This window comes from Ovis aries, chromosome 5 (assembly GCF_016772045.2).
Source record: "Ovis aries strain OAR_USU_Benz2616 breed Rambouillet chromosome 5, ARS-UI_Ramb_v3.0, whole genome shotgun sequence".
NCBI classification, from domain to species: Eukaryota; Metazoa; Chordata; class Mammalia; order Artiodactyla; family Bovidae; genus Ovis; species Ovis aries.
The window spans coordinates 99768381-99781810 of record NC_056058.1 but is presented as its reverse complement, the minus strand read 5'-3'; the positions used below and the strand labels follow the sequence as shown (position 1 = coordinate 99781810).

The window sequence follows — 13430 nt, the reverse complement described above, 5'->3', positions numbered from 1 at the left end:
TCTGGGTGACTTGAATTAAAAAGAAAAAAAAAGACTTCCTTTGTCTAGTTTTAACAAGACAGTTCTTGAAGAACTGTCACTTCACTTTTCTCTCATGATGCCATCTGCTGCCCTCACGCTCGAGGTACATGTATGAAAAGTATAAAGTCACACGTTCTCTGTCCTCTGTCTGTCCACCATGCTCTCCTGCTGCCTCCATTTGCTGCTCAAAGGAAACAGGATATAAAGTGTTCAGCACACTTCTTCCCCATAACCCGAGACTGTACAATACACCTAGAACATTTGCTGGTTGTTAAGAATGGACTCCGAGAACACCCCCAGAACGTTTGCTGGTTGTTAAGAATGGACTCCGAGAACACCCCAGAACGTTTGCTGGTTGTTAAGAATGGACTCCGAGAACACCCCAGAACATTTGCTGGTTGTTAAGAATGGACTCCGAGACCACCACAGAACGTTTGCTGGTTGTTAAGAATGGACTCCGAGAATACCCCAGAACGTTTGCTGGTTGCTAAAGAGTGGCACGCAAGAACTCATTAGAACCACAGCAGCAGGACATGCTGGCTCTGGACTTCAAGGGCAAAAATTGAGTCTGGGTTCACACACAGGGTTTTTAAGGGTGAAAAGATTGAATAACGCACTATGGAGACTAACATGCCAGGATAAAGTGACAGTACCTCAGGCTGCGCCTTCCCATCTCTTTGCTGGTTGGTTGGAGGATTAGGCTGTGAGAAGAAATATTTTCTAGTATTTAAAACAAACAAAAAGCACACTTTACAGGGAGAGAAACAGTGAGAAACAGATGCTTCAATCAAACTTCCACTGAATGGTGATTAACTATAATTTCTTGCTCTGATATAGAGACTTTTTGTTTGTTTTGGAAAATGAATCTAAGATCCTTGTAAATAAAACTGTCCTGCTTATACAGCAGTGTTACCAAGTTCGGTGACTTCAGTGAAATCCTAGTTCCCGTGTAACCATGGGAAAACGCGACTTGTACTGAACTTCCTAGTTAATTTCTAGGGAAGCTATGGCTAATACTATGAAATTTTATCTAAGATGAGCACTGTTGAATATTAAAACAGTTTCCTTCATTCTTTCTACTCTGAAAGCTAAAAGTAAAGGGACAAAGAAAAGAATAAAAAAAATAATTTGCCATTTAAGTCATCCTCTGATTCCAGAAATAAAATATTTTAATTCAATTCCACTGAAAAAATAAAAGCAGTTTCTTTACTCCGACCATGAGCACATTAACCACATTTTCACGTACAGAAAGCTTAGGTACATTCAACTGTTTACAAAACATGTCTCCATAATACATTTACATTCATGTGAAGTACTGACATACTAACTTATATAATTGTACATATTTGTGACTTTTGCATCTGGTACCTTTTAAAATGAACCTGTAATATGCTTAATTTCTAAAAGTCAGTTCATATACGATGATTTAAGGTTAGAAGAGTTTCTACGAAGAATTTTAATAGAGGCATTCATGTAAGAATTCAATAATTTTTCTAAACCTAAGTCTCAAACTAAAGCTTTAGCAACTTAAGTTACCTGACTAGCAATGGATGAATTCTTATCAAGATGTACTGTTTGGTTTATAGTTTAAGTCATTTCAACTGGTTTATAATTATTTGCACATCAGGGGAAAATAAGCACCAAGGATAATAAATATTTTTCACATCATAGATGAAATCACAATACAATAATCTTAATGTCCCTCCAAAATCTAATAATTTAAAACAAGCATTTATTTCAAATGCTCAATCTTTAAATTATCTTAGTGAGATCAATTGATATTCTAAAGATACGAATGGAAATGGTAAAAATAGGTGCCACAAATAATATCTACTGACAGTGGAATTCAGATATTTTCCTTACACTGATGAGGTTCATTTTGGAACTCAGTTTTTCAGATCTAAAAAGAATTCTGAAAATAACTAACACTTATAAACTTGTCAACTTTACCTCTTAAAAAGAAACTCTAAAGATGTCTTTCTTGTCAATATATGAAGCAAAAATTTTCCTGATGATCAAAAGCACCTTATGTAAAGAAATATATAAAGAAAATATTTTCTACAAGTTAATGTACAAATTTATGTGCATAAAGGTATAGTTATCCCAGATGCACATATTTTAAATAAAACACAATAAAAAATTCAAAGCACAGATTGAAAAAATAACCCATATGCCAATACTCCAGTTATTAAATATTGCAGCATATATGTAATTATAACAACTGGGAGAAGAAAGTTTCTACTCTAAACTGTGGTCAGTGAAATTTCTTTGGAAATATGCTTTTTAAGAAGTCTCCAGTATAGCCATCAGATTTCAAGCTACAGGATTTTACAGCCAAGATGCAACCCCATGAAAATGAAAATGTACAGACACCACCTCACAGACTCTTCAGTAACCATCACCACTGTGTGACATGGGTAGGCTTTCACGTTCTTTTTCTTTACTGCAGGCACATGGCAAATATCACAATAACAACAGACCTTTATCACCATAGGTTTTGCTACTCATAAGATGCTAATAAACATTGTTTTTAAACATTTCCAGATCATGACAAAAATTCTTTACCTGAATATATACAAAGAATTCTCTTGATTTAATCTATCTTTAAGTGAATACAGAGATGTACAAGGAGACACAAATTAATTGCTCTGATATCTTTCAGTCAAGGTTTATTACATGCCTTTTTTTTTTCCTACTGAACACATGATTTTTACAAGGAGTTCCAGCTTCTGCTTAGAAGATTTCATTTTTTTTTCGAAGTATTTTTTTTGTGTTCATGCATTTCTGTTTTGCTAGTCATACCCTTTTTCCGCGATGAGGTATTAGGAACAGCTGTATTAGAAGGTCCGCTGGGAGCTATACAAAAAAAAAAAAGAAAAATTACGGCTTAGATTTTCACAAGCAATCCAAGTTCAAACAATAAAAAACAATCAACAAAAGATCAAATAACACAAACTTCTCTTTTTCCCTACATTCTTCCTGGGAAACTAATTTCTTTGTGACCCCATGGACTGCAGCCCACCAGGCTCCTCTGTCCGTGGGATTCTCTAGGCAAGAACACTGGAGTGGGTTGCCATGCCCTCCTTCAGGGGATCTTCCTGACCCAGGGAATGAACTCGCGTCTCTGACGTCTCCTGCATTGGCAGGTGGGTCCTTTACAACCAGCACCACCTAGGAAGCCACAACGACTTTGCTGCTGCTGCTGCTAAGTCGCTTCAGTCGTGTCTGATGACTATGCTAACAGTCTTCAAATTTCTACTTCTGGCCCAGGTCTTCTCCCTCCTCAAGATCTGTATATTCTACTAGAAACCTCTATAGAGATATTGGATAGCAAATATAAACATGTTTAAAACTGAACTCATCAAGTTCCCTAGGAACATCTATTTTCTTTGGTATTACCTATCTTCAGTTCCGTTCAGTCACTCAGTCGTGTCCGACTCTTTGCGACCCCATGAATCGCAGCACGCCAGGCCTCCCTGTCCATCACCATCTCCTGGAGTTCACTCAGACTCACGTCCATTGAGGCAGTGATGCCATCTAGCCATCTCATCCTCTGTCGTCCCCTTCTCTTCCTGCTCCCAATCCCTCCTGGCATCAGAGTCTTTTCCAATGAGTCAACTCTTGAGATGAGGTGGCCAAAGTATTGGAGTTTCAGCTTCATCATCATTCCCTCCAAAGAAATCCCAGGGCTGATCTCCTTCAGAATGGACTGGGTGGATCTCCTTGCAGTCCAAGGGACTCTCAAGAGTTTTCCCCAACACCACAGTTCAAAAGCATCAATTCTTCAGTGCACAGCCTTCTTCACAGTCCAACTCTCACATCCATACATGACTACTGGAAAACCATAGCCTTGATTAGAAAGAACTTTGTTGGCAAAGTAATGTCTCTGCTTTTGAATATACTATCTAGGTTGGTCAAAACTTTTCTTCTAAGGAGTAAGTGTCTTTTAATTTCATGGCTGCAGTCACCATCTGCAGTGATTTTGGAGCCCCCAAAAATAAAGTCTGACACTGTTTCCACCGTTTCCCCATCTATTTCCCATGAAGTGATGGGACCAGATGCCATGATCTTCATTTTCTGAATGTTGAGCTTTAAGCCGACTTCTTCACTCTCCTCTTTCACTTTCATCAAGAGGCTTTTGAGTTCCTCTTCACTTTCTGCCATAAGGATGGTGTCATCTGCACATCTGAGGTTATTGATATTTCTCCTGGCAATCTTGATTCCAGCTTGTGTTTCTTCCAGTCCAGCGTTTCTCATGATGTACTCTGCATAGAAGTTAAATAAGCAGGGTGACAATATACAGCCTTGACGTACTCCTTTTCCTATTTGGAACCAGTCTGTTGTTCCATGTCCAGTTGTAACTGTTGCTTCCTGACCTGCATACAGATTTCTCAAGAGGCGGGTCAGGTGGTCTGGTATTCCTATCTCTTTCAGAATTTCCACAGTTTATTGTGATCCACACAGTCAAAGGCTTTGGCATAGTCAATAAAGCAGAATTAGATGTTTTTCTGGAACTCTCTTGCTTTTCTGATGATCTAGCGGATGTTGGCAATTTGATCTCTGGTTCCTCTGCCTGTTCTACTTATCACTGTCTAAAAAGCTAAAAGATTAGAAAACTAGAAACATTCTTGACTCAGGAATCATCCTTTTATATCCAAACCAACCTCAAGCCCCAGTGAGTTATCAAAAAATTATTCTAAGCCAAGTTACACTTCTGTATGGATGGGTAAGCTACTGCAGATGAATCTTCCTGAAAAAAAATTATCTGAAGACACTGAAGAGGGAACAAAAGCAGAGATATACTAGAAAAGAATCAATACTTGGAAGAAGTGAACAACATGGAATTAGTTTCCCTGTCCTTTTTAAAAGAAAAAAAAAAACAGCTTTGGCTTAAGGATAGGGTCCAGTGTGCACCATGTAGAATGCCTAAAATTGCAACATAAAACTCAGTCTTTCCAGTATGAAGCACCAGAAGACAAGTACTGAGGCAAAAACAATGGCTGGAAAGCCAGGTAGGAAATTCCAATTCTTTGTGTAAACACTGATCCAATGTATGAGTTCAGCAGAATAAGCTTTAAAGAAATCCAGTTCAGATTAAAGCCAGTGAAGTGAAATGTGAGCTGTCAGTTACGTCAGGGGACATAGGATTGCAATCTAAGTTCAGCCAAGGTTAATACTTTGCTTAAAAAAAAAACCCCAAACAACCCAACACTCTTTGTAGGAACATAAGAGATACAACAGTCAAGAGCTGACCTAGAATACAATCCAAAATTACTCAATATATGAAAAACATGAAAAAAACATTCCTTCTTGGGAATGGTTAAGTTCATAAGAGATCAATCCTGAGAACAGCCTGACTAATAGACAGGAATTTTAAAGCAACTATTTCAACTACACTCAAGAACAAAGGAAAATATTTGTATAATGAATAAAAATACAGGAAATCTCCGAAGGAAAAAACTATCAAGAATCAAAACAAATGCCTAAAGCTAAAGAATAAATACCTGAAATAAAAATTACTGGATGGTTTAACAGCAGAATGCAGATGACAAGTAAAAGTGATTATCAACCAGGATTTTATCACCAAAAAAAAAAAGTCCAAAGCATGCCACAGTCAAACTTCTGAGACCCAAAGATAGAGCAAAAACCTGAAAGTTGGCAGAGAAAAGAAATCCATTAACCCATTGCATCAGTTCAGTTCAGTCGCTCAGTTGTGTCCAACTCTTTATGACCCCATGAATTGCAGCACGCTAGGCCTCCCTGTCCATCACCAACTCCCGGAGTTCACTCAGACTCATGTCCATCGAGTCGGTGATGCCATCCAGCCATCTCATCCTCGGTCGTCCCCTTCTCCTCCTGCCCACAATGCCTCCCATCATCAGAGCCTTTTCCAATGAGTCAACTCTTCGCATGAAGTGGCCAAAGTACTGGAGTTTCAGCTTTAGCATCATTCCTTCCAAAGAAATCCCAGGGCTGATCTCCTTCAGAGTGGACTGGGTGGATCTCCTTGCAATCCAAGGGACTCTCAAGAGTCTTCCCCAACACCACAGTTCAAAAGCATCAATTCTTCAGTGCACAGCCTTATTCACAGTCCAACTCTCACATCCATACATGACTATTGGAAAAATCATAGCCTGACTAGACGGACCTTAGTTGGCAAAGTAATGTCTCTGCTTTTGAATATGCTATCTAGGTTGGTCATAACTTTTCTTCCGAGGAGTAAGCGTCTTTTAATTTCATGAATGCAATCACCATCTGTAGTGATTTTGGAGTCCCCAAAAATAAAGTCTGACACTGTTTCCCCATCTATTTCCCATGAAGTGATGGGACCAGATGCCATGATCTTCATTTTCTGAATGTTGAGCTTTAAGCCGACTTTTTCACTCTCCTCTTTCACTTTCATCAAGAGGCTTTTGAGTTCCTCTTCACTTTCTGCCATAAGGATGGTGTCATCTGCACATCTGAGGTTATTGATATTTCTCCTGGCAATCTTGATTCCAGCTTGTGTTTCTTCCAGTCCAGCGTTTCTCATGATGTACTCTGCATAGAAGTTAAATAAGCAGGGTGACAATATACAGCCTTGACGTACTCCTTTTCCTATTTGGAACCAGTCTGTTGTTCCATGTCCAGTTGTAACTGTTGCTTCCTGACCTGCATACAGATTTCTCAAGAGGCAGCATACATAAGAACAAGTCTTCAAATTAACAAGGACTTCTCCTCAGAAACAAGGGGAATGAGAAAAAAGTGGAACAAGATCCTTAAAATGCTGAAAGAAAAAACTTTAGAGATTCTCTGTCCAGCAAAACTACCTTTCAAGAATGAAGGTAAAATAAAGATTATTTTCAGATATAGTAACAAATAAGAAGTATAAGAAACAGTAAAAAGATTCAGGTAGAATCCTGGCTGAACAGAAAAGCAAGAGAAGAAAGTCCATAAAGCAGTTTAGAAAACTGTATCAAATATATTTTAACATACGTCAGGGGAGGGGGGATAATTAACAAAAGAAAAAACACCTCAAACATATCAATAGGCTACAGTAACAGATTTCCTAGACTGTAATCATCCTACTTAAAAACAGATTTTTATACCTACAAAGCAAGCTATTACTACTCCTCTAATTGCTATACAGAATCCACAAATTCACACACACGCCTAACCTGGTTTGCTGCTTGCTTTAGTACTCTTGATGCTAGCTGGTGGTGTTGGGAGGATCTTTGCAGGTGTATATGTATTTAAAGATACTTTTCTTCTCATTATTGGACTGGAACGTGAAGTTAAAGAGGCTGAAAAAGAAAAATCAAACGAGGTAATTCAATAATTTTCTGAAGCAAGTCTATCAAATTTAAACTAATCAGATTATGAATAATTGAGTCAGACTGTCTTCCTATTAACATAGTACCCAGTTGAGATTTATTTTCATGCAAGAAAATGTTAAAGATTCTTTCTTCTTTCTAATTAAGGTGGGGAGATTGAGCAGCATGAAAAGAACAAGTAGGTACAATTCTTAAGTATGAAGACCTCTGGAATAGGCTGCAGTAGGGGGTGCTACTGGCATGAGCTTTTGGGATCCCAAACAAATGATGGTGGAGGTAACAAAAGGCAGATCTGTCAATTTTTGCAAGTTTGGAAGAGGGCCTGATAGCAGTAAAGACTGTGTCTCTGAAAAATCAGTATGTGGAACAGACGTGGCAAATGCGCCTACAGTGGTTAATAACTATGCAGAATGAATATAAAGTTCACACTGGCAGAATAACAAAGTAGCCACTAGTGAAATAATATATATGTGACAATGGACAGGAGTCTGAGTGAAATCCGGGAGTTGGCGATGAACAGGGAGGCCTGGCATGCTGCAGTTTATGGGGTTGCAGAGAGTCGGACACGACTGAGTGACTGAACTGAACTGATTCAAAAAGGTGCTTAAAACATCTCATAAAGCAGCACATCATTACTTAGCTTTTTTCTGCTTACATCTTCTATTATAACTTCCAACCTGTAATTGAACCAATTAGTATTCTGAAATTGAGGGTTAGTGCCTTGGTGTAAGGCAGGACGAATACTGGAGTGGGCTGCTATTTCCCACTCCAGGAGATCTTCCTGACCTAGATACTGAACCCACGTCTCTTGCATCTCCTGCATTCATTCAGATTCTTTACCACTGCGCCACCTGCGAAGCCCTAACTGGCACCCTATTTTCTTTAATATTCAAAGAGAATGAAAAAAGCCACACACTTTAGGAGACCTGGGTTTTAGTCTTGCTTGACCACTAACTGGTTGATTTCCTCAATGGTGTCTCTAAGTTTTTCCATTAATACAGTAAACTTCTCTCAAATGAAATCTTACATAAAATCGATCAAAGCAAGGCCTAATAATTCAGCTTCTTTCTCTTCCTCATGGAACTTCCTAAAGCTCTTGGGAATATAGTCTGAAGACCAATGAACTAAATAAAATCTAAGGTCTATCCAGTTTTATGAACTCCATTAACTGTATTTATTTTCTCATTTAGTTCCCTTAGTAAGTAATGGAATGAAATTTTAAGAGAGCTAGAGGGACTGGGGTACAGCTTGTATCTACGATATAGGGAAGAGTTAATGAGAACTGGAAAAGAAATTTAATATCTTTCAATCATTAATATATCTCAATAATGCACTCTGAGGAACTGAACTCACTAACCACAGAAATGAAGCCATCATAAAACTACAATGCCACAGTATAAACAAAGATTTTTTTTTTTGTAAATATCCCACCAAAAGCCTCTTTCCAAAACAGGTGTCATTACTGCTACTTTAGCTTTAAGTCACTGACTGAAGATCTTCTAAATTCAAAACAGTTTTAATGATTACCTTAAACTCTTATTTACTAATTATGGTATTTCTTTAATCTCTATTTTAAGATTATAAATCCCTGCCCCAAGGAAGCATAGAATATAAAGTCAGGTAGAAGAAAAAAATGAGAATTTATTTACTCAGATTCTCTCTTGTGTTCCGAGGAACAGCACTGGCCTTTCTATTAGCTAACAGAGAAAGGAAAAGGAAAAATGTCCTTCAGTTTCCTCACTTCAACTGTACAGCTTGCAGATTATTTCATTTGGATTATTATCAATTCTTAGTATCAGACAAATCATATGCACATTTTAAAATGGAAACCTACTTCTCCAAACCACTTCTAAAGTGAAATATTTTAAAACATTCACACCAAGATACCTTTCCGGTTGAAAGGTGACCTCTGCCACCAGACGTGAAAGAGAAGAGCAAAAATGCAGGGGGCACTATCTGGACAGAATATGCTGAACAGATCTCTGGAGAATCATACAATGTTGTGGCCCAGGAAAGGGAAGAGAGTCACAGCAACACATGACGGTGGCTTTCATCCCAAGATCTACAATTTTATTCTTCGGGAAAACACTTTTACAGTATTCTTCTTACGAAATACTACTTGGTATGTGCTTAGTCTCTCAGTCATTTCTGACTCTTTGAGACCCCATGGAGAGTAGCCCACTTTTTCAGACATATGACTAAGACTAGTAAGACTCTTAACTCTCAGCAGAGCACTCTCTCCCAAAACGAACGCTTCCTAAACTGGAATTCCAGTGTGTCAAAGTATCCTACAGTGTTGAAAATGACAACAGCCAGCTGACTTCTTACACTTAAAAAGGAAGCCCTGAACACTTCCCAAACTGAAGTCCCTCAGAATAATTCTACACAATATTTAAATGCGTTACCAAAATGTTTTCTCAACAAACAAGTTTTGGAAAATGTGAGTATGGAGTTTTCCTTATAATAAAGTTTCCAAAACTGGCTTAGCCACAAACCCCTTTACTTTACACAAAGGAATTAACCTCTTCAGAATATTTCCTACAGAACACAATTTGAAGAACTGCTGCCCTAATTTGCTCTCTTCAGTTAAGAGCTCTGAGTCAAAAGTATTGAGTGGATGAACACATGGGCATTAATGCAGACTAATATCCTGTCTTTTAAAAAAAGCTTATTATACAATGACAGTAGAAAATAAGGCTATGATTTTGTATTATATATTGCTGATTTCTACTGCTGGGTCTTAGACTTCTTCCTCCTTTTGGTAAGAGAAAAAATTTGGGGGAAGAGTCAAGACAAGTGGTACACTGCACATTATACCACAGAATTCCAAACAATGTTCTTGTATACCCCCTTCTCCCCTAAAATTCTACTTACTATCACTACTTGAATTTATATTTACATAATTATTTTATATTCAGATAAAATCTACTGTCTAAAAATCAAATAATAATAATAATTTTCCTACAAGTTTCAGGGGTCTTCCGTGGAACTTCACTTGATGGAGAAGCAATGGAAGCAAGAAATTCATCCACCTGCTTTAAGGACAAGGCATTATGAAGAGTTTCTAGAGGACAAATAGATGGCACCATCGAATACAATTCAAAACCTGAGGGAAAAAAACAAAAACAAAACCAAAACCAATAGTTGGATATTCTAAAATTCATTATTTAAAAAAGAAGATCATTGCTTAGAACTGGACAGTTTAGGTCTTTTCAATCTACCACATGCAAACACACAAGATCTCTGAAGTCATGACACCAGATGCTATGCAGTATGGGGCTGGAACAAGATGTGACAAAGACTTCATTTTAAATATAATCACAAGGTACAGCATGCACACGATTTCATTCTGTATTTGGAAAATCTAAGAGTAATACTTAATAAACCTGGGGAATAATAAAAAACAAACAAACAAAAAATACAGTGTTTTCACGGTTTTTACTTTTTTAAAATCAGGTCTATTCGATAGATGAATAAGCTGATGCCATAATGTGTCCCTGATGCTGGAATGCTAAAGGTGACTTCTTGTTGAAAAACAATTAAGTAATTATTTATGAAGAGTGATTTTAAATACTTTTTTAGTCATACCAAGGCCAACAACACCTCTAGTGTGACCCCAAAACAACATGCATTCATTTACGCTGCAATTAAAATTTCAAAACATATTTCACCTACCTTGACTGAATTAACACAATTAATTCTATTGTTGGAAATTGCTAGCTGAGACAAGTCAGGCCAAGTAAAAAGCCATACAAAATACAAATATTTCTGCATTCAACAATGGCACAAATACAAAAATTTCATGAAACAAACCATGCAGGTATGTATCAATACCATCCATGAAACGAAAGCACTTAAATATACAGCTTCTTTAAACAATTAGGACATAGGTTACTTACTTTTTTATAAATATTGCTTATTTACATTTTATCCAACTGAATGGCTTTTAAAATTGCTTTTAGATACAACTAAAATACCAAGTCTTTCTGCATCTAATTTTTTAAGAATTTAAACTAATTCTCTTCCAAAAAGAAATACTTTTAATGTTTAGTTTCTATATAAAGTCTAATATTTTTAACTTAAAAATTAATTAAACTTAAGTTGATTGGAAAACTTTCTGCTTCAATAGAAATGTGCTCATTTTAACACTGACTTATATTTGATTTTGGGAGAAAATACTGACCTAAGAATTGTCTAATTCTTAGTTGGAATAGGGAAACTCTAGTTAAAAGAGAATCTAATTTTTCAATGAAAACAACCAAAGGATTACAAAACTGGTATGTTTGATTTCCAGGGGCAAACCAAAGCATGACAGAACATTACATATACTTAAAACAAAACTATAATACCATAATAGCAGCTAAAGCACCTAAGTTAAGCACTAAAGAAATTAGGCTTGCACAAGTATTACTTTTTTTTTTTTTAATTACAAGATTCATGCAAAAAGGCGCAAACCCTTTCCTTGCATTACATAAAACATTGTGGCTTTTTAAAAAAAATCCTTTCCTCAGAATGTTTATTAGTTTTTTGTAAAACTATTTTCCTGCATTTGCTTGTTAAATTTTGTAACAGGCAAATGACAATATAATTGAGTCCCTTTGGACTGTATCCTTTTCCATCTATCTATAGTGAACTTTTTCTTTAATGCACAATGAAAGGGTTAGCGCAGCAATTTAAAAAGCCACCTTGCTGTCATGTTTAGAAACTATAGAAACATACCACTGGAGCCTAGAAACTCCACAGAGGAAACGGACCAGCACCTATAGAGGTGTAGGTGTTCTGCACAGAGGCCCAGAAAATAAGGTAAAGCACTGTCAGAAGATACTTGTTTCACCATGTTCCTTGAACTAAAGATGAAGGGCAGGGGTTAAGTCCATGATATGTGTTAAGATGGAAAAAACATGAAAGTTAAGGAAAATAAAAAGTAAAAGAAAGAGTCAAATGACAATTCATAGGACAGGTAAGACAACACAGCAAAAAAAAAAAGAAAAGAAAATTTGAAAACCCAAGAGAAATAGTCCTAGAGTTGAAAGGGATGCATTTTATAAACATCAAGTCACAATGTGTGGAAAAATCCACATTTTTAAAAAAAAGCCTAAATCAAAAGAATATAAAATTATTTTCTGTTAAACTTAACAAAGGCTTTTCTTTTTAAGCTTCAATAAGCAAATATTTCTCCTATATAAAACTTGCAGTACTGGCACAATAACACATAAGCACTCTGCACAAAAACTACAGTCAGTCTTAAACCTTCAATGCCTCATCTTCAGAATTTTGCGATTTTTGGTTTTTCCTGTGACTTCAGTTTTCTTCTAAGAAGTTCTTACACATGTTGGTTCTTTAGAAGCTGTAGCTGTATCAAATAAGGATCTTTTTCTTCAAAAAGATGCATATAAACAGATACAATGGAGGAAAAGAACATTTAGCTTTAAGGCTAAATTTTTACTTGTTGAGAACTGGATCTTCATATTCCACTTTCAAGAAGTATTAGTGCAGTTACTTAGGTGTCCTCTTAAAAGGATTCAGAAGGAAGAAAATGACAACAAGCTTGTGTTCAATCCTTGAACTTCATAAAAGTTTTTGAAAAACCTGACTTGAATTTTTGAAAGACTTACTTACAATTAAAAAGAAAAAAAAAAGTTGCAGGGATTAAAAACAACTTCACTCAGAATAAAAGTGAAAAAATGCAGGCTTTCTTTGAAATTCTTTGATTCTGAGCTATTTTTAAATGATTAGTAAATATTCCCTTGTCCCATAAGAAAAACACTCTATGTAAGAAAGCTGTAATAGTGCAAAATTCGGTGTGTAAGTAATGGCCACACAATTTTCCTCTTCAGGCTCAAATACTGAATTTAATTGAACTGGTTGTCTAGATTTTTAGCCTAATCTTCTTCCTGTAGGTGGCCCTCCAAATTCTAACAAAAAGTAAGGTACCCTTCCCAAAACTGTTTGCTTGACAGTGGCAAACCATACTGCCATAGGACTAAGCGAATGCTGAATAATGTTTTCAGCGTGCTCTAGACAAAACTGGGTTTTGTTTAGACAATCAGGGATCAATAATGTTACACAGCGAAACATGCATCCTCTGGTTCCCAA

At 36.6% G+C, this 13430-nt stretch overlaps 1 protein-coding gene across 35 annotated transcripts in view; it reads right to left on the bottom strand.

The window, feature by feature from the left end:
* Positions 1 to 1169: 1169 nt before the first annotated feature.
* The window catches only part of PPIP5K2 (diphosphoinositol pentakisphosphate kinase 2), an 83379-nt gene continuing 71118 nt past the window's right edge, over positions 1170 to 13430 (bottom strand). For 19 of the 35 annotated variants that reach the window (XM_060416060.1, XM_060416064.1, XM_060416063.1 and 16 more), the window contains 3 exons: positions 10300 to 10440; positions 7179 to 7304; positions 1170 to 2877 (listed from right to left, as the gene is read on the bottom strand). In XM_060416060.1, the coding sequence (XP_060272043.1) occupies positions 2765 to 2877; positions 7179 to 7304; positions 10300 to 10440 (380 nt within the window). In that variant the 3' untranslated portion in view covers positions 1170 to 2764. Of the gene's footprint in view, positions 10441 to 12053; positions 12182 to 13430 lie in introns of those variants that run through there. The other 16 variants (XM_060416045.1, XM_015096229.4, XM_027970548.3 and 13 more) reach the window with 6 other exon arrangements.